This window comes from Hippocampus zosterae, chromosome 2 (genome assembly GCF_025434085.1).
Source record: "Hippocampus zosterae strain Florida chromosome 2, ASM2543408v3, whole genome shotgun sequence".
In the NCBI taxonomy this organism is placed as follows: domain Eukaryota; kingdom Metazoa; phylum Chordata; class Actinopteri; order Syngnathiformes; family Syngnathidae; genus Hippocampus; species Hippocampus zosterae.
Window position 1 is genome coordinate 35,676,459 of NC_067452.1, and position 18,238 is coordinate 35,694,696.

Here is an 18,238-nt window from a genome sequence, read left to right on the forward strand (position 1 = left end):
TAATTTTTTACATATTTATTTACAAATTAAATTTATGTTATTCTCAGAAAAGTAAATTTATTAAATTTACTTTTCTGAGAATGTTTAGGCCAGCAGAGAAGGCCTTGCTGGCCCTGACGGAACGCCACTGCTGAGCTTTCAGGGATCATTTTAAATGTACAGTATGTATTTTGGTTTTGCTGTTTGTTCCAACAGAAGAAGGGAGGTCTTAGGAAGAACATTCTCTCGCAATGTTTGCGAGGCAACGCAAATCTTTACGATCGGTCGGTACAATGGAGGAAAGGAACATTCAAAGCCATTTCACATTGCATTTGCTTGTGTGAAAGTTCCACTCCGCGACACAAAAGGGTGACGAAGTGCCATCGTGCCCATATTTGCAAGTGTGATGTCACAATTGCTCACCGGGAAGTAAACAGGAAGATTTTCACCACTGGTTTTGGAGAAAAGTAGACCGCACCTCAACAAGATTTGTTCTCCACGAAAACGTGGAGAGTTTATAGTAGTTTGTAAGATACTGTTCCAAGACTACTTTGAGATGTATTTCAGGCTGAGCAGGCAGCAGTGTCTTCTTAAACATGACACAGTATATCAGTCATCTCGCTCGTGTCCTAAAGCTTGAGACACCATATTCATTGAAACCAAAATAGCGCTAAATCGCTAAAATCGCTCCCCACAACGCTTTCCAATGAGGCACTTTCTGACGTCACATCTCAAACAGAATTTAATATAGAATAGTTTTACTTCGAGGTACCTCAAACACGCTCCTGCCGCGCCAAGCTGCCCATCAATGCTGCATTCCGCAGTGCCCCCTTCACCACGTACACAAAGAATGGGTTTGTCAAAGGCATGCCGCTAAGTGCAGTGTGAAAGGGCCTTTAAGCTTGAACTTTGGCTCAAGTGAGGGGGTCAGTGTGTGGAGTGACTGAGTGTGAGTTGTGGCCAATAGCAACTCTTCAATGAATGTGTTTTCTGTGAGCACTTGTGGGCATAAAGAAATGTGAAAAGCATGAGCAACGGTGTCATCCTTAACCACACACTATATGTTACAATATTAATAGAATTAATAATTATTACGACAGTTTGTCAGATGCAACAGGTCCGGTTGATGTTGGAGACTGTGCATTAGAGCAACAGTAGTAACCTCTTGGGAATCTTCTCCAAAATAGGGCAGATAAATTGTTTCTTTTTTTACTCCTTGGATGAAGGAGTAGAAGTCGAACTTTGGTAAGTTTATTTTAAAGTATAATATTTAACCTGAACTAAGTAGTTCACACAACTATTAAATACAAGTCTAATTAACTAGTTGATTTGGAGATTAAATAAACCTCTTTTTAAACATAATGAGCTCAGTAGGCCTGGGTGTATCACAATATATGTATTTCATATCAGTCTATTGATTATTTATTTTTTTACCTATTTGGAATTAGAAAAACAATTACATTGATGAAAGATAAAAATTAAATGAAACACAATTTCAATATGTATTGATATGTAATTGATGTCCGGCACTACAATTGATGTACTTATATGGTTAACATGTCATACTTTATGGTTAATCAAACCAGTGAACCGAAAATAGGTAAATAAAGCCATATTTTTAATATAAAAAAATATTTTAAAAAATTGAACAGAATGCATCACATTAGTATTTATTTTTTTATTACTTTTATGTTTTTACCTTATACTAATTAAAGCAACAAAAAAAATCTAAAGAGCCGTTTGGGAGCTGTAAAAGCTCTTCGTGACAAGCCAAGAGTCGCTTCTTTTAAAGAGATGGAATTCCTATGACTGCAGAATGAATGGATGTACTATAGCATATTATAGATGTCACAGAAGCCACAATGTCAAGACAGGCAGAAGTTTACATTCCATGTTTTGAATTTAATCGGTAAATCGGAGCCTTAAAGGAAGAATGTTGGTTGTCAAGAACCAATACAGTACAGTTGTCATCGTGACCTGATTTTCAACATGATGCTTGAACTTCAACTTGATTAGAAACTGTATTTCCAATGTCAAGTAAATTTGTTCCATGGCCGACAAAGTGCAAGTTATGTTGGCTACTGTCATCAACCCGAGCGAGATGGAATAGGACAGGAGGAAGAGGGAGGGGGTGGTCTGATCTGCTAATGCCATGAAATTCAAGACGGTGCCCCAAGATGCATGCGCACTTCATATATTGCGTGAAGTACACACACACACGCAAACTCTCTCTCTCTCTCTCTCTCTCTCTCTCTCTCTCTCTCTCTCTCTCTCTCTCTCTCTCTCTCTCTCTCTCTCTCTCTCTCTCTCTCTCTCTCTCACTGAGCAAAGTGTAGTTATTCTTGGAAGTTTGTGGCTAGCACGGCTACATGAACACACCCCCTCAAACTGTGAAGACAAAGGTAAGGACTATAAATTACATCTCAACCTCACTCTAAATTGTTATTCCCTCTTTGTATTGTGGCCTTATGTATGTTGCATTCTGGGAGGAGAGCAGAAGAGGTTCTTTTCCAGGCACAATAACTTGATGAGTATGCATGAGTATGTTCACTCAGCATGAAGACCATAGTCTTTGTTAAAGAGTGTCATGCATGTTTTTAACACTTCATTTTACTGTCCAGTGCAAAATACAGTAACACATTCAGCCAGTATGTTGTCTTTTCATAAAATTAAAAACATTACTGCCAATGTAATATTGTTCCTTTTGTTTAATTGTTCTTTTTAATACTGATTCATCCACTTGCACATTTGAGTTTGAGTTTGTTAAACGTGTGTGTGAGTGCGTAATGTTAAACGTACGGTACAGATGAGGGAGAACAGTTACCCCTGTTATCCACATGGGGGCAGCCTCAGAGTTCATAACACTTTTACTGTTTTTCTCAGCCAATCAGAGAGCGCCTAGTTTGGCAGCGGTTTCCATAGAAGCGATATTATGGGCTGTGGGCATGGCCGTTTCCGGTGTACAGAGGTCCGTTCTCTTTCTCCAAACTCAGCCGCTGTATTTCTTATTTTAATTTCAAATGAAATGGACATCGATAAATGAATGCTTTCTCCCAGATTTTCGGAACGCCTTGGCCGTTTAATGTGTGTATTCATATTTGTTACCTTTCAGTAACAGCGGCGAAATAATGGATGGTTGGTCGGTGGGGTTTGCATGATCTCCCCGTACTCCAGCTTCACCAAACATTTCTTCGGTAAATGCAGATTCTAAATTGGTCTGTTTATGTGTGTGAACAAGTATCCTTATGTGGCCTACGATTGACACACTGGTGTCACTCCAGCTGACTTCAGTCCACCTCTCGCTCAAAGTCAGCTGGGTCCAGCTCAGTCGCGACATTAGAGGGGTATTATAGAAAGTGGATAGATGCACTATAATATAATGACTACAATTCTGCACTCTACAGCAAAAACCTCCACCAAGTACAATTATTTATTAACAAATGAAACCCCTGCAAAGGCCTGAGTTAAATCATTACTATTCAGGCACTCTCTCAGTAAACTGGAGACATTTCTGAAATCTAACCAATAAAAAGTGCATCTGTTCCATGTTTGCAACAGATTTTTTGTTGTTGTTTGTCCTTAGGGTCCCTACAAACATTTGGCCCAGAGGCCGAGAGAGTGATCTGTTGCCAGCCAATTACTGGGAATATATAGAAAGACAATTCACGCTCATATCGACAACTGGAATGTGGGCAATTAAAGAGTCTTTAATTAACCTAAGGTGCATGTTTTCAAAATATGGGAAGAAGCTAGAGGACCGGGAGTAACCTAATGCAAGTATGGGGAGAACATGCTACACAGGAGGAAGATGTGCTAAACACTAGCACAGTTTTGTCCATGTTGAAATAATTTCTTTGAAAATCGATTAATTAATTGTGCACAGTCCTGCCAACCAAGCAAACAATCAAAAGGAATGCTAACTCCATCATTTTTTCAGTGCAGATTGCTGAGTGGATGCAATATCAAAAGAGTGACTATTTCCGTCAAAACGTTGTTATTCACTTCCTCCACATAGTGTAAACAACAGATGTCATTTTTGAGGATGAGCTAAAAAGCACACGTCTTCTATCATCCCGAATCATATCATTTGTATGTTCCTAGTTAAACCAGCGCCAGTACTACCAGTACAGACATCATGCCTGGCGAAGACAAGACATCACAACAAAGTCGCCAGAGGAAAAAGAACAAAAAGCTCCGCTTCAAAGGGAAGAGCCCTAGTGTAGGTCCCAATGCAGGTCTGGCCGGTGCCTTGGTTGGACAACAGCTCACCTTACCCGCTAAACTTCAGCCGCTTCCTAAAAAGCCATCAGAAGCCAAGCTCAAAGTAGCTGTAGCCAAACATGAAGAGGAGTCATCACGAGCGATATGTCTGCAAGTTCTTTTTCCATACCTGCTGGCTGGGATGGGAATGGTGATGGCAGGAATGGTGCTGGATCATGTACAGGTAAGTTCATTCAAAACTCTCCATACCGGATGAGCTCATCCGTCATAAGGTTGTGACCTCAGATCAGCAGGTTCTGTCCTTTTTTGACCAACCTGAACCCCGAAAATGCGAAATATATATTTCTGAGAGCAGAAAAATATTTCTTAGCATAGGTTTGTGCTGTTTCGGTGTTTGGTCCATGTAATGCACAATTTGCTGTTTTTGTCTTTTCAGCAGCCTCCTTAGTTTTAATTCACCTGAAAAGGTTATTTTTCTGTACCGTTAAATGTGTGTTTGGTCCAATTTGTCCTTCATCAACCCCCCGGGGGTTCTGTTTACCTCCTACTATCAGACCTGTTGCTGGATATTGTGTAATGAGTTGGTAGATATCTCATTCCTCTTTCCTCTTCACTGATGAACACATTTAATCACACCCTGAGCAACATCAATTGCTCGCAGTCTGTGACTGATAATGGGTTTGCCGGAATATGTCCTCGGGTGGATTTAAAAGGACACACGGTGTCTGAATGGAAAGGACACGAAGACAAAAATATTCTGGCTGTAGCTGCGGTGTAACTGTTTTCCTAAATCATATTTCTTTAGTTTGTTTGGTTTTGTTTCACCACAAAGCTGATCATATTAATTTCTGGACAGATGCTTTGAAATTATGAGGAAAAAGTACTGTCTATTCCTACCTGGAGAAATCATTTCAATCTTATCTAACAAGATGACCTTTAGCTCAATTTAAGTTTTAGGAGGGGGGCGGGGGGTGGGGGTGGAGTCCATTGTCTCTGAGAAATGGATGCACACTCTAAAAATGAATGACTCTAAAAAGGGGAGGGGAGCAAAGATGGCATCAAGACGCTTGTTGAATGCAGGACCAAAAATACTACTGTTACTACTAATAATAATAAGAAGAAGAATTCTGCTTTTAGGTCGTCATCTTGACACACACTTGACATCATTTTCCCTTTGAGAAATACCATCGTGATTGACATCTTGACCACTTTTTATTCTGTATTAAAGAGTATGCTCTCTGTTGGCCCCTTAGCGCAAACCGATCTCAGTCTAAAATTGCGGCATATGAGATAAACGTGCAACTTATTATATTGAAACTAGATTGCGTTGATGTGCTTGGGGGGTAACGTGAATATGTGAATTTACAGAAAAGGACCCAAGTAACAGTTTTGTTTGGGGTTTTTTTTGGCAAAGGAGCATTGGAGCCCATAGGTGTTTCTGCCACAGTTATCTATAACTCAACAACCAACCTCTGAGGTTTTCTAGTCCCAAGCATGGGTATTCGGGGACTTGGTGCTCAGAAGTAATCTGGCATTATAAACTGATCCGTACATATCATGCAAGTTACAGCCAGGACATATTTGGCAATTGCTTTTGGGGGAAGGTAAAAGAGAAGATTTTTGTTCAGGCGAACAGACTCAAAATAATTTTTTGTCATAGGTAGGCCAGCGTTTATCTTGATATTGGCTACTGTATACCCAGGGGTGCCCATTAGGTAGATCCTGATCTACCGGTAGATCTAAGACAGGTCCCAAGTAGATCCGAGAAGTGTGGAGAAGAAAAAAAACATACAACCATTTGTGTGTCTTTGTACATATTAGTAATATATTTTTTGTGTTAATAAACACTGCACACTAATCATCAGAAATTTTTTTTTAAATAAAATAAGGCAGGTAAATCTTAAATTTGTGTGTGTGTGTGCGTGCGCGCGCCGGTAAGGGTGCATCCCGTGAGGTTAGTTGATCGAAAAGTAGATCTTCGATCCAAAAAGTTTGGGCACCCCTGTACTAAGCCATATACCGTTTAAAAAAAAAGTCTGTACTACAAATGGATTTTTTTTTAAGGCAATGGATGAAGGCAAGGGTGGGCACGATATACGGAAGGTTGACCAAAAAAAAAAAAAGAACAAGTAGGGATAGTGTTCAATAGAACATTACATCCAGATGGTCAGAAGCAGCCATGTTGTGGGGCTGACAAGTGTTGAGAAAAAGCAAGACTCTTAGTGCGTGCCGGTAAGCTTGTCAATGTCTTCCTGGATGGGAATGACGCTGCAGGGAGATACGGCCCCGCCTTTTCATGTACTACGTCACAGCAAAGTGAAGCGGAGGAGAGAGAGCAACACCACCAGCCTGATGCTGTCCAGCAGAGGAGGAACACTGGAGCCACTCAGATACCAGCTGCCGCATCTTGTGACAGGGGCTTTTGGATTACTTATTGACAGCACGGACCTGTTTTGTTTTCTTTTTTTTTTTCCCCCCTCACTGAGAAAGAGAGTGAGACCAGATGGACAGTAGTCGAAACACTGCTCGCTCCAGACAGATTGGATTCAGTCTTTCATTAAACTGTCAACTATATAATTTTAGTGAGTGATGTGGCTGTGGTTCCGCTCAGGAGATCAAAATGAGGACTAAATGCAATGAGGACTGCGCGGAAATCTGTACTTTTGTCATTTCAACCTTTATTTTCATTTGAACAACTTTTTATTTTTGTCCTGAAAGCCTGATCAGTTAAAACCATTTCGAACATGTTAGGCGAGATTTGGATCGTACATGCCGGGCAATAATTGTGAGTTTTTGAGCAATGGATGGGGAATAGTGTTAAACCAAGTGCTGCTGCTAAATGGATCGTCACTGCTGACTCACCACTGGGTCACAGATGCCGCGCATCGTTTTATGGCAGGTTGAAAAGTAACCTTGAACTCGGTCTCCTTAAGAATGTAATGAAAGCACAGATTTACAATATTTTACTCGTTACCGAAATCTAGTTGTCAAAGTTCTAAAAAAAAAAAAAAAAAAACACCCTAAAACTGTCCTCGTAACTTTAAATGCGTATATGACAGAATGTAAACCCTAATGTGTCACTCGGATGTGACTGTGGATTATGTTGTTTGTTTGTTTTTTAAATACTGCAAATTATCCTTTTAATCACTTTTTTCAACACTTTTGAATGAAGCTTCTTAGCTGTCAGGTTTCACTGGATCCATTTTGCTAACATCACAAGATGTAAACGATCCCTGTAACTGTGTGTAGTGTTGTGTTTTATCTTAAATTTAAATATGCTGAAAGTTAGATAATTTAACTGACACACATCTTTGGTTTATTTCTTGAATGAAACCTTAAACTCCACTTAAACGGAATGGTGGGGGCGGGGGGGACACAGTCATTGTAAATTAAATCTACCTCAAATTTAAATTTAGCATGATGGATTAAATGTATTTCATGCTTTTAAGTGAGGCTTGGAGGTTAATGTTGTTGCTTTCACTCATCAATCAAATGCCCAGACAGATTAGGAGACATTGAATTGACTTTTTTGTTTGTTTGTTTGTTTTTGCCTTTATTGTTGCTTCATTTTGTGTTAGCTTCTCAAGGAAGAAGCTGTTTCTATTTTTGGACTTTTCATAACGTCGTACTTTATTTATGGACAGACCGCAAGATCTGATCGGTTCTCACATTGGAGCTGAAGACATCGATTCTTTTTCTCGAATTTCTTTCTTGCCTCCACCGCCTCAACTCCCAACTTTCACATTTCCTGGGATGGCACGACGACATTAACCTGAGATAACCCCTTCACACGACATGGCTGTGACTCATCTCAAGCTGGAGCTGCGCTACCACGGAAATAAGTTACGTAGTGTGACATGGAAGCTGACACACTCGGAACACGGTTTTCTACCTGAGCGCGCTTGGATCATTGCGCTGCAGGTCTTGGTGCCATTCCTGATCTCAGGACTCGGGTTGGTCTTCGCTGGTGTCGTCATGGACCTGATACAAGTATGAAAATCTGTCCGATGAAGGACACGTTGGATTGAATTCTCACGAACCAAAATCTCTTATATATATATATATATATATATATATATATATATATATATATATATACACACACACACACACACACACACACACACACACACACACACACACACACACACAGGGGCGGCCCGGTAGTCCAGTGGTTAGCACGTCGGCTTCACAGTGCAGAGGTACCGGGTTCGATTCCAGCTCCGGCCTCCCTGTGTGGAGTTTGCATATTCTCCCCGGGCCTGCGTGGGTTTTCTCCGGGTGCTCCGGTTTCCTCCCGCATTCCAGAAACATGCGTGGCAGGCTGATTGAACACTCTAAATTGTCACTAGTTGTGAGTGTGAGTGCGAATGGTTGTTCGTTTCTGTGTGCCCTGCGATTGGCTGGCAACCGATTCAGGGTGTCCCCCGCCTACTGCCCGAAGACAGCTGGGATAGGCTCCAGCACCCCCCGCGACCCTAGTGAGGATCATGCGGCTCGGAAGATGAATGAATGAATGAATATATACACAGTTCACTCTGTGTTCCAGATTAATCTGTTGTAAAATCAAATCGAACAAAAACCGAAGAAAAACTGAATTTCCCATGGAAAATGTAAAGCCCAAAAAACTAATCCAAATGCTAAAAATATTACCAAAAATTATATTTTACAAAGCATAACTACAATTTAAAACAAAGTGATGTCAATACTGCATAAGTGAATCATGAAATATAAGACTGGATAATGTAACATTTAACAACACTCTTGTTGGCATATGGAAGACGGCAGGGGTCCTGACAAGGGGTGCGGGGCATGCTGGAGTTTATCGCAGGGGGCGGGTTACACCTTGAACTGGTCGCCAACCAATTGCAGGGCACACAGAGACGAACAACCATTCGCGCTCATACTCACAACTAGGGACAATTTAGAGTGTTCCATGAATCTGCCACGCATGTATTTAGAATGTGGTAGGAAACCGGAATACCCAGAGAAAACCCACAAAAGCATGGGGAGAACACGCAAACTCCACGCAGGAAGGTTGGAGCCGGAATCGAATCCTGCACCTCTGCACTGTGAGGCCGACGCGCTAACCATTCGACCCCCAGGGCCGCCCGGTAGATGCTATACAGGCGTAAAATAACACGGCCTCAAGTTAAAAACAGTTACATTGAAGTTCATGAGTGATAGTTTGCAATCTAAAGAAATACAAGAAAGGAATGATGTGCTCAGTGGGAAAAGAAAATCCGCCCGTGCAGATTTCTGCTTTTGGCCTAACGCCTTCTGGCAGCAGTAATCTGTTTCTTATAACACTGTTTTTAAGTGTCATAAGTGTTCAGAGTTTTAGAGAAAGATTCGCCAACCCCCCAAAATAAATAAATACAATTACAAACTAGTTTTAGAAGCTGTTCATCACTTTGTCCTGAGACATCCATCCATCCATGAGCAATGTGTCTGTGCTGAAAATATTGTAATGATACAGGCAAGGTCTGCCAAGATGTGCCAGACATCTTTTTGTTTTTCTGCTTGATCTCCCAAGCAACACTTAGTTTAACCGTTGGCTCCCTGCCCGACACACTACCATCAGCAGGAGCCCTATTGCTGCTGAAACAGGCCGTCTGCCGATATCAGAATCAGAATCAGAATCATCTGATATAACCTCACAGTGTGACAGCTGTCGCCTGAATCCGCCCGTCCCCATCCGTTGTGTAAAGTGTATGTTCCAGCCTTCGCCCCCCTATGACGATAACATGTGAGAAGTAGTGGTCTTTAATGAAATAAACAAAAAGACAACATGTTCGGTGGGGGGCATTTCATTTCGATAATTGGGCTCACTCAGAAAAGGTCTCTGAGTTGTGTCTAAAAAATATCTTCCTGTACCCCTTTCCACTGTACAGTGTGAATTTTTGCTTTTGGATGAAGAATTACGGTAATAGAAGCAGAGGACCCCCATCTTGCATCATTGGAGCTAACGAATGTTCCTACCAAAACTACCGAGTGTGCTTGCATTTGTTTTGGCATTTGAAACCGCTTCCATGAAAATAGCTGCACTTTTTTTGAGTCGATCATATACGAGCGTTCACTTTTGCATTGAACTGCACATTTTCTTCCCGCCCTACCTTTTCTCTGTATCACTTCTCCCTTGGCAGCTGTGAAGTTGCCTTCGATGCATCTATTTAAAGACCTAAACCCAATGAACCTGCCAAGTAGACTTTTAGTCAGGGGAGAAAAAAAAAGAGTTGAGCTCCAAACTGTGCATCCTGTGCCCCCAGCGAACCTGTGCTGTCACACGATGACCAAGGACGTGCAATCAAGGCTAGTAGGTTAGTCTAGAACAGGGGTCTCCAACGTGGTGCCCGCGAGCACCAGGTAGCCCGTGAGGACCACACCAGTAGCCCGCCAGTGCTAGGATTGTGATTTGCTCGTAGAAATTTTGATTTAAAAATGCAAACATGGGCAGCATTATAGATTCTATAGCCACCTATTTAGCTATCTAACTAGCTAGCTACAGTATACATCTAGCTAGCTAACGTTCTAATATTATTAAATGTAATTTGTACAAATGTTATTTTAGACGTGTATCAATTTAGTAGCCCTTCACACAATCAGGACACATGAAGTAGCTCTCACTCTCAAAAAGTTTGGTGACCCCTGGTCTAGAATGTGCAATGCACTTATTTAACACATCAGCTGGTCAGGAGGTTCATCGGGTACATCTGTAGACAGAAGCATATTCGCTTTAATAAATCCAAAACTTTTATTTTTGAAATGAGGAGTCCTCCATTGTTGTTCAATCCCCTGTACTGAGCTTAACCATTTTCATTTTCACGTGTGTCTTTCAGCACTGGGATGTGTTCAAGGTCATCACAGAGGTGTTTATTCTCGTCCCTGCGCTCGTCGGACTCAAGGGAAACCTGGAGATGACCCTCGCTGCTCGCCTCTCCACTGCGGTGAGATAAAATGAGAATAGTTGCGCGTAAGATATTTTTCCTAATCTGACTGCCTCCCTAAGAAGCTCAATTGTTTTTTGTTCCACAGAGCAATTTAGAAATGAAGAAATTTGTAGCCAATCAATAAATGGAAACAGCCTTTTTGACTGCATCTACCCGTAAAATGTGAATTGTGATGCAATTCTGAATTTCCGTCCATCCATTTCTGCAGCTCATTCAATGCAATGGATGGATGGGTGACTGTCATTTTGTTGTGTGGCCTTTTCTTTAGGCCAACACAGGACAAATGGACGACCCGAATAAGCAATGGACCATGGTGTGCGGCAATCTTGCACTAATACAGGTGAGCTATGCCCTGATTGGTTTGGGTTTGTGAGCAATGTTAAGGAAAAAGATAACCATAGGGTTTTTTTTTTTTTGTAGAAACACTTGTAGAAAATACAATAACATATTTTTACACATATAATATTTACACCCATTAATATTTCCTAGTTTGGTTTTGGTAAATTCCCTATATCTGTAGTGTTTAGGGACTATTGGCCAAAATATCTAACGACTAAATTGCTAGTATTTCAACTTGGGATGTTCGATAGCACTTTTATTTTCAGCAGTACAAATCTTGACCCCTCACCAATACCGAGTAACCGATACCACTGATACCAATTTCTATTAAACCACTGACAGGTCATGTAATAGAAAGACCTTCTGTTTATTTTTGACAAAAAGTGGAACGGTCACTCCCCATTTGAGAATTTAAGTCCAAATTTAAACACAAACTACTAACTCTGATAGGGCCTAAAACTTTATCACAAGTATTTCATATCAACTGATATTGAGAATTTTTTTTTATACTGAACCTATGTGTGTCAAACTGTCTGTCAGAAATTCAGTTCGCAAATGAACACATTTTGGTAGCAACACATTATTAATGCACCTTAAGCATTAATGTGAACCTTATAAATAGATATCTGCTTGCAGAAATTGCATCTCAATGGCTATATGAGAGGATGGACATTCTGTCCGCCATGCATGCCATTTAGTTCCTGATAGTAAAATGGCCAAAAGAGGATACTGTACCTTGAAAAAAAGGCTGGTACTGGCCCGATATCGATATCTATTGGTACTCACCCAAATTGAAACCATAAATGTTTTTAGTAATGTTTGTGTCACTGTGCACTCTCCACAGGTCCAAGCGACTGTAGTGGGCTTCCTTGCGGCTGTTGCGGCTGTGTGTTTAGGAGCAATTTCCAGAGGGGGGGTTGAATTTAACCAAGCAGCTGTTCTGTGCGCTAGTAGCATTATCACCGCATTTGTGGCAGCTCTCTCTTTAGGTCAGTGACTCAAGACTTGCTGCTTTGTCCCACATCATATTTTAACCATACATATTCCAGGATATCAGGATAAGTTCATTACCTGTAATTGTTTTCATTTGTTTTGGCCAAGTCATGTCGTCAAACATGCAACATGACAGGATTTTCCTCGAGATTAATACCAACATCAATTCTACAAGTTATTTGATTGATATCATGAACAAAATAATTGTACACTTAAAATTTGTTTCCATTTATCCTTAACTGCGCTCTCATTTCTTCTCCCTCGCAGGCTTGTTAATGATTGGAGTGATCATAGGGTCCAGGAAGGTAGGAATCAACCCGGATAATGTGGCCACACCTATTGCTGCCAGTTTGGGTGATTTGATCACCCTCTCCCTGCTGGCTGGCGTCAGCAGCACCCTTTATGAACACATAGGTGAGGAAATGCAGTTGGCATACAGCAGGCCAGCTCTGAGATGGGGAGGTTGTGATGCACGCTCAGTGGAAAGCTGCACACATTTACAATGTTATTATGAATTGCATTGGACCTTTCCTTGATAAAACTAACTTCAACCCAAAAACAGAAAATTTTGAATATATACTGTATATCTTTAAACCCCCTTGTCAGTTTTTTTTCAAAGATTAATGATATACAGTATTTATCGTGGATGATTAAATTTGATGTCTTTGCTGGCTCTTTGGAAGGTGCGCCAAACCTGTCCGGGTGTTGAAATGGGTGTGTCGCTAAAAACAAAACTTTTTAAGTAGTAACATGTGCAGAAAGATTATAAAATGATTTAACTGACAGCAAGAAGTCAATTGAGAATAGGCTGACCATCATGAAAAGTTTTGGCATTTGTATGATCACTATCAGCACTGTGTTTCCTATTGGATGTCAGTTTTGTTATTTTCATTATTCTATTTCAGGTCGAGTATTTATTTACCAGTTGTCTGTGGTCCACAGAGACATGGTACCTCTCCCCCCTGGTGTGTCTGGTCTTCTTGGCTCTTATTCCACTTTGGGTTGTGGTGGCCCGGCAGAACCCTCAGAGTCGAGAAGTTCTCTGTTCAGGGTGGCAACCTGTTCTCATAGCCATGTGTATCAGCAGGTACGAGTATCTAAACACCACAGTCAATGTTCATTCATTTTCATACACTTTTTAACATCTGAGTTGTTACCATAGACCAGGGAAAAAAATGTTTACCACATCTTTCTTCTGAAAATAGATTTTTGAAGTTTTTTTAAAATTTCCTGACATTATGTGTATTTCCAGCCTTGGAGGTGTGATACTGGACAAGACGGTCAGTAATCCTAGCTTTGAGGGGATGGCTGTTTTTACACCAGTTATCAACGGTAAGATGAATGAAACGACTAACTGACTAAGGTTGTCTGACGATTTCATCAAATGTGTAAACCATTACCATTACCGTATTTTCCGCACTATAAGGCGCACCTAAAGGCTTCGGTTTTCTCAAAAGATTACAGTGCGCCTTATTATCCAATGTGCCTTGTGTGGATAAATATTCAGATTTCTTGGACGTAGTATTTTAAATGTTCTGTAAAGCATTTTATTAAATCTGCAGTGGTTCTTAAGGCTCTATATAAATAAAGCTGTATTGAATTGTATTGTATTCCCTTTAGCGTAGCTCCGTCTAGTGGCTGCATAACACAACCTCAGTCATTATTGTAGCTTCTATTCTATGAACCTTATAATGCGGTGCGCCTTATACATGCACACAGTTTTAAAATAGGCCATTCATTAAAAGTGCGCCGTATACTCCGAAGTGCCTTATAGTGCGGAAAATACGCTAAGTTAATGGAAAAAAATAAGACAAAAAAATACATACGATCATACACTAAAAAAAAAAAAACAACCAAAAAATCGTATTCTCTGAGTTTCTGATAAAGATACATTCAGGTTTGGCAAAAGCTTCAACTTCCGTTTGTTTTGTTTTTGTGATGTACAAGTGTACGTATATTCGAATCAACTGCGTTTATTGTCTGTCAATCTAAGGTGTTGCTGGCAATTTAGTAGCCATCCAGGCCAGCAGACTGTCGACCTACCTCCATCTCTGGAGCATCCCAGGAGTGTTGCCATACAAGATGAGGCAGCATTGGCCCAATCCCTACATGACTTTCTTTTCCTCGGGTAAGCAATCCCTTGACACCACCAGCTGTCAAGAAAAAGAGCCTTTATTAGGGTGGTCTGAGCGAGCAACAACTGATTATGATACAGAAGCGGTCAAATGTTGACTGCAGTGGATTGTGTCTTTCAAATCCCACAGGTTTGAACTCCAAATCGGCACGCGTGCTGCTGATGCTGGTCATGCCCGGTCACCTGGTCTTCCTCTACGCCATCTCTTTGTTGCAGGGAGACGAGGTGGCAATCACATTCGCCTTTGCTGCTTGCTACCTGTGCGCTGCTCTGCTGCAGGTACGTTCACAAAGCGTTGTATTCACGGCAGACACCGCGCAAATAACCTGTAGCTCGATAACAAGAGAGGCGCAATGGCATGTGGGTTTCTTCGTCTTGGCATCTGGGTCTGAATCTCAGCTAAGACTTTGTGGGTGGTGTCTTCATGTGGTCATGCCATGCATGTTTAGATTCATGAAAGACTTAACTGCCCGTTGGCGTGAAGGATTGTTTGTGACTGTTTGTTAATTCTTTTGCAGTTCTGTTGATCGAGTGCAAAGATTACAAAATACTTTATTTTTTTGAATTCATAATGCGTCTTATGGTCTTCAGTCAGCAAACAAAACAAAGGTTTTGACTTTAATAGTTGCACTTGCGGCACGGTGTGTGAGTGGTTCGTATGTTCGGCGTTCGATTCCGGGCTGTGGTCTTTCTGTGTGGATTTTGCACGTTCTCCCCGTGCCTGTGGTGGGTTTCTCCTGGTACTCCGGTTTCCTCCCACATTCCAAAAGCGCAGAAGATTAATTGAACTCTAAATTGTCCCCAGGTGTGATTATGAGTGTGAATGATTGTTTGTCGATGTGTGTGCCCCCGAGCCCCAAAGCTGCTCAGAAAATAGATGGATAGATCATCTATCATCACCCTCTTCTGGTTGATTCAGAGTACTGAAACTATTTATTACTCCATTGCATGTAGACTTGGCAAACTCGTTAGCAGTCTAATTTTTTTTGGAGGAGGGGGGGTTGTTTTTTTTTTTTTTTTTTTCTTCAACAGAGATCACACTAAGTACGCCAATGCGTCTCTGTCAATGTTTTATTGGCAATCCTAAATCAAAAACGGACTGATTATTTTTGTTATTTTGTTTCTTTATCTAAAAAAAAAGATGTGATTTCAGATTCAACATGGCGGGAGTGTCATTGAATTGGATTGGATTGGAATGGATTCAACTTTATTGTCAAATGTACTGTATGTGTAACGTACAGCACAGATGAAATTTCTTCCCTCTCAACACAAAACAAGATAAGCCGCTTCGGGTGTCTGCGCAGCCATCAATGGGAGTCATCTCCCCATTATTGCATAATACCCGAATACACGATCACCATCCTGCCGCTGGGTTACAGCTTTGATACAACCGCCCGTGCTTGATAGTTGCAGGGTCGAATTCACTCCCGTTCTTTATCTGTGTCCTGTTTCTGTTTTATTTTAATCCATATTTCGATGGTTTATTGCTTGCTTAGCTCAGTGTTCTCCTTGCTGCAGGTGGCCATCTTACTTTATGCGGCTGACCTGATTGTTCGCACGATGTGGCGACGTTCGCTGGACCCCGACAACTTCTCCATCCCGTACCTGACAGCCCTGGGAGACCTGCTGGGCACCGGCTTTCTGGCCCTGTGCTACCGTCTGTCAACGGTTCACAGTCAGCCGCTGTGACTCAGCTTCGCTGACTCAGCGAAGCTGAGCGCCCCCCCACTGTTACTTTTCAGACACATATCAGGACAATACAGGAAGAAAGATTTCTCTGACCCAAACACACTCGGAAATGCTACATAGACCATAAATAATCTGTGTAATGTTTCCGTCTGTGTTTGTGTGTTCTGTAAATAATATTTATTTACAGCACATCGATTAATCACAGAAATGGGGGGCATCTCTGTATTTCCAAGAGTGGTGTAGTTTATTTTGCATTCTCTCTTCCTCCACTCTGCCCTTGCTTTGACAAGATATGAGTTGGAGGCGACACGGGGTGGAGGGGCTTAACACTTCTGCTGAATTCCACCCGTGTGACCACATGACACCACATGAATCGTGAGTATGACTCCATCAACGTCGGACATTTGAACATTTGTTGGGAACTCGCTCCTCACCTCTTAATTGCTCAAGGTCAGACCATGTTGACGGCTCAAATCCTTTTCTCATGTTGTTTATGTTTGAAAATATTTTATAAGAAAGGATTTGGGGATGTTTTATTGTCGGGTCTGTTTTTAATGTTTGTTGCATGGCGTGTTCACTAGAGAGCACTGTGACTCCTTTCTTGGCAACGCGTTGATCGTCGCAGTTGAGACAATCATATACCAAACTTCAGCAAGTTGTTAGCCTCCTTTAAATTCTAAAATTCTCATCTCCCATATGCTCAATAGCACATTTGAATTTGCGTTCATTTTGTCATGCAGCAAGATCAAATCCAGCAAGTAAGAACCCGTTCATGCAATGCTAAGATCTCTGAAAAAAAAAAAGTTTTGAAGATAGATATACGCAGCTCACTCACAAGTCTCTAGATTGTACATATTACGACTCTTTAAAAAAAAAAAGAAATAAAAAGTCTTATTTTCCTCAGGGTTGATATGAGAAATTCATCTTCGTTGTTTTAATATTCAGGTAGTATTCGACGCAGACATTCTCACATCAGTCAGTGTTGCATAGCCGTGTTGTTTTTCTAGATAGAAAAGTAGTTTGACTTTGGTTCTAATGAACCGCTAAGATATGTATTTTACAAGCGTAAAACACACACATCACAAAAATGCCCACACGGCTCATTATTCACCCCGGTGGCTCAGCTTCTACCGAATATCACAGCATGATTTCGACCTACATTGAACAAATAATGCAACCAGGCACTTTCCCCAAAACAACTGCATTTTTATTCTTATCATAACTCCTCCTTGTTGGATCAGAAAAGGACCTTGACTAGAAAGCATAGAAACGAACAAACAAACTTCTAATCATGGATGGGACTGAGTGTCCATCTGCTGTCAAGTAATGACGTCATGCTGTTATGACAAGAGGCCAAGAAATACAGCCAGTGTAAAAATACCACCCGAAAACAACTGATTGCAGACTGTACTTGCACTTTTGAATGTTATCCACGGTGTACATCGTGAACCTCAAATGCCGTATTTCCTCAAATAGTGGCCTCTGCTCAAGGGAGACAACTTGCCTCATTCAATTCCTGTGTTTTGTCCTCCACCTTAACGAATTAACACCCAATACTTGGATACCATCATCTCATCTACAAACCAACTTCCAATAAAGTTGGGACGTTGTGTTAAATATCAATAAAAACAGAATACAATGATTCGCAAATCATGTTCAACTTATATTTAGTTGAATACACAACAAAGACAAAAACTCTTTTGACCAAATGATCATTAACTTTGAATTTTATGGCCCCGACATTGTACAGGGTCATCGTTACCACTGTGTGAGGACACTCATTGTTGAAACTTTGGAGGTATAAATCTTTCCCATTCTTGCTTCATGTACAGCAGTGGTCACCAACATGGTGCCCGCGGGCACCAGGTAGCCCGTGAAGACCACTTGAGTAGCCCGCCAGTGCCTGGACATTGTGATTTGCTAGTAGAAATTA

General features: G+C 41.1%; 1 protein-coding gene and 1 long non-coding RNA gene across 5 annotated transcripts; both read left to right on the top strand.

The window, feature by feature from the left end:
• The first annotated feature begins 2,306 nt into the window (after positions 1 to 2,306).
• Positions 2,307 to 17,599, top strand: LOC127591273 (solute carrier family 41 member 1). 4 transcript variants are annotated; one of them, XM_052051261.1, is made up of 11 exons: positions 2,307 to 2,381; positions 4,081 to 4,423; positions 11,040 to 11,147; positions 11,419 to 11,490; positions 12,334 to 12,478; positions 12,750 to 12,896; positions 13,425 to 13,569; positions 13,735 to 13,814; positions 14,476 to 14,610; positions 14,747 to 14,895; positions 16,135 to 17,599. In XM_052051261.1, exons 2-11 carry the CDS (start codon positions 4,115 to 4,117, stop codon positions 16,303 to 16,305), a joined length of 1,461 nt encoding a protein of 486 aa, XP_051907221.1. In that variant the 5' UTR covers positions 2,307 to 2,381; positions 4,081 to 4,114; the 3' UTR covers positions 16,306 to 17,599. The 4 variants fall into 4 exon arrangements, with proteins under 4 accessions (XP_051907221.1, XP_051907204.1, XP_051907213.1 ...); XM_052051244.1 differs by lacking the exon at positions 2,307 to 2,381 and adding an exon at positions 2,898 to 3,173; XM_052051253.1 differs by lacking the exon at positions 2,307 to 2,381 and adding an exon at positions 2,899 to 3,063.
• LOC127591692 (uncharacterized) lies at positions 5,233 to 6,254 on the top strand. The gene is made up of 2 exons (XR_007959933.1): positions 5,233 to 5,904; positions 6,213 to 6,254. It is a non-coding gene; the product is annotated as an uncharacterized LOC127591692 (long non-coding RNA).
• Positions 17,600 to 18,238: the final 639 nt, after the last annotated feature.

What these genes read in the sequence shown, in the direction of transcription:
- LOC127591273 (XM_052051261.1), top strand. Translation starts at nt 4,115, where the DNA reads ATGCCTGGCGAAGACAAGACATCACAACAAAGTCGCCAGAGGAAAAAG. An exon ending in CTGCTCGCCTCTCCACTGCG is followed by an intron (nt 11,148 to 11,418) that starts GTGAGATAAAAT and finishes CCTTTTCTTTAG; the next exon opens with GCCAACACAGGACAAATGGA. An exon ending in GCAATCTTGCACTAATACAG is followed by an intron (nt 11,491 to 12,333) that starts GTGAGCTATGCC and finishes CACTCTCCACAG; the next exon opens with GTCCAAGCGACTGTAGTGGG.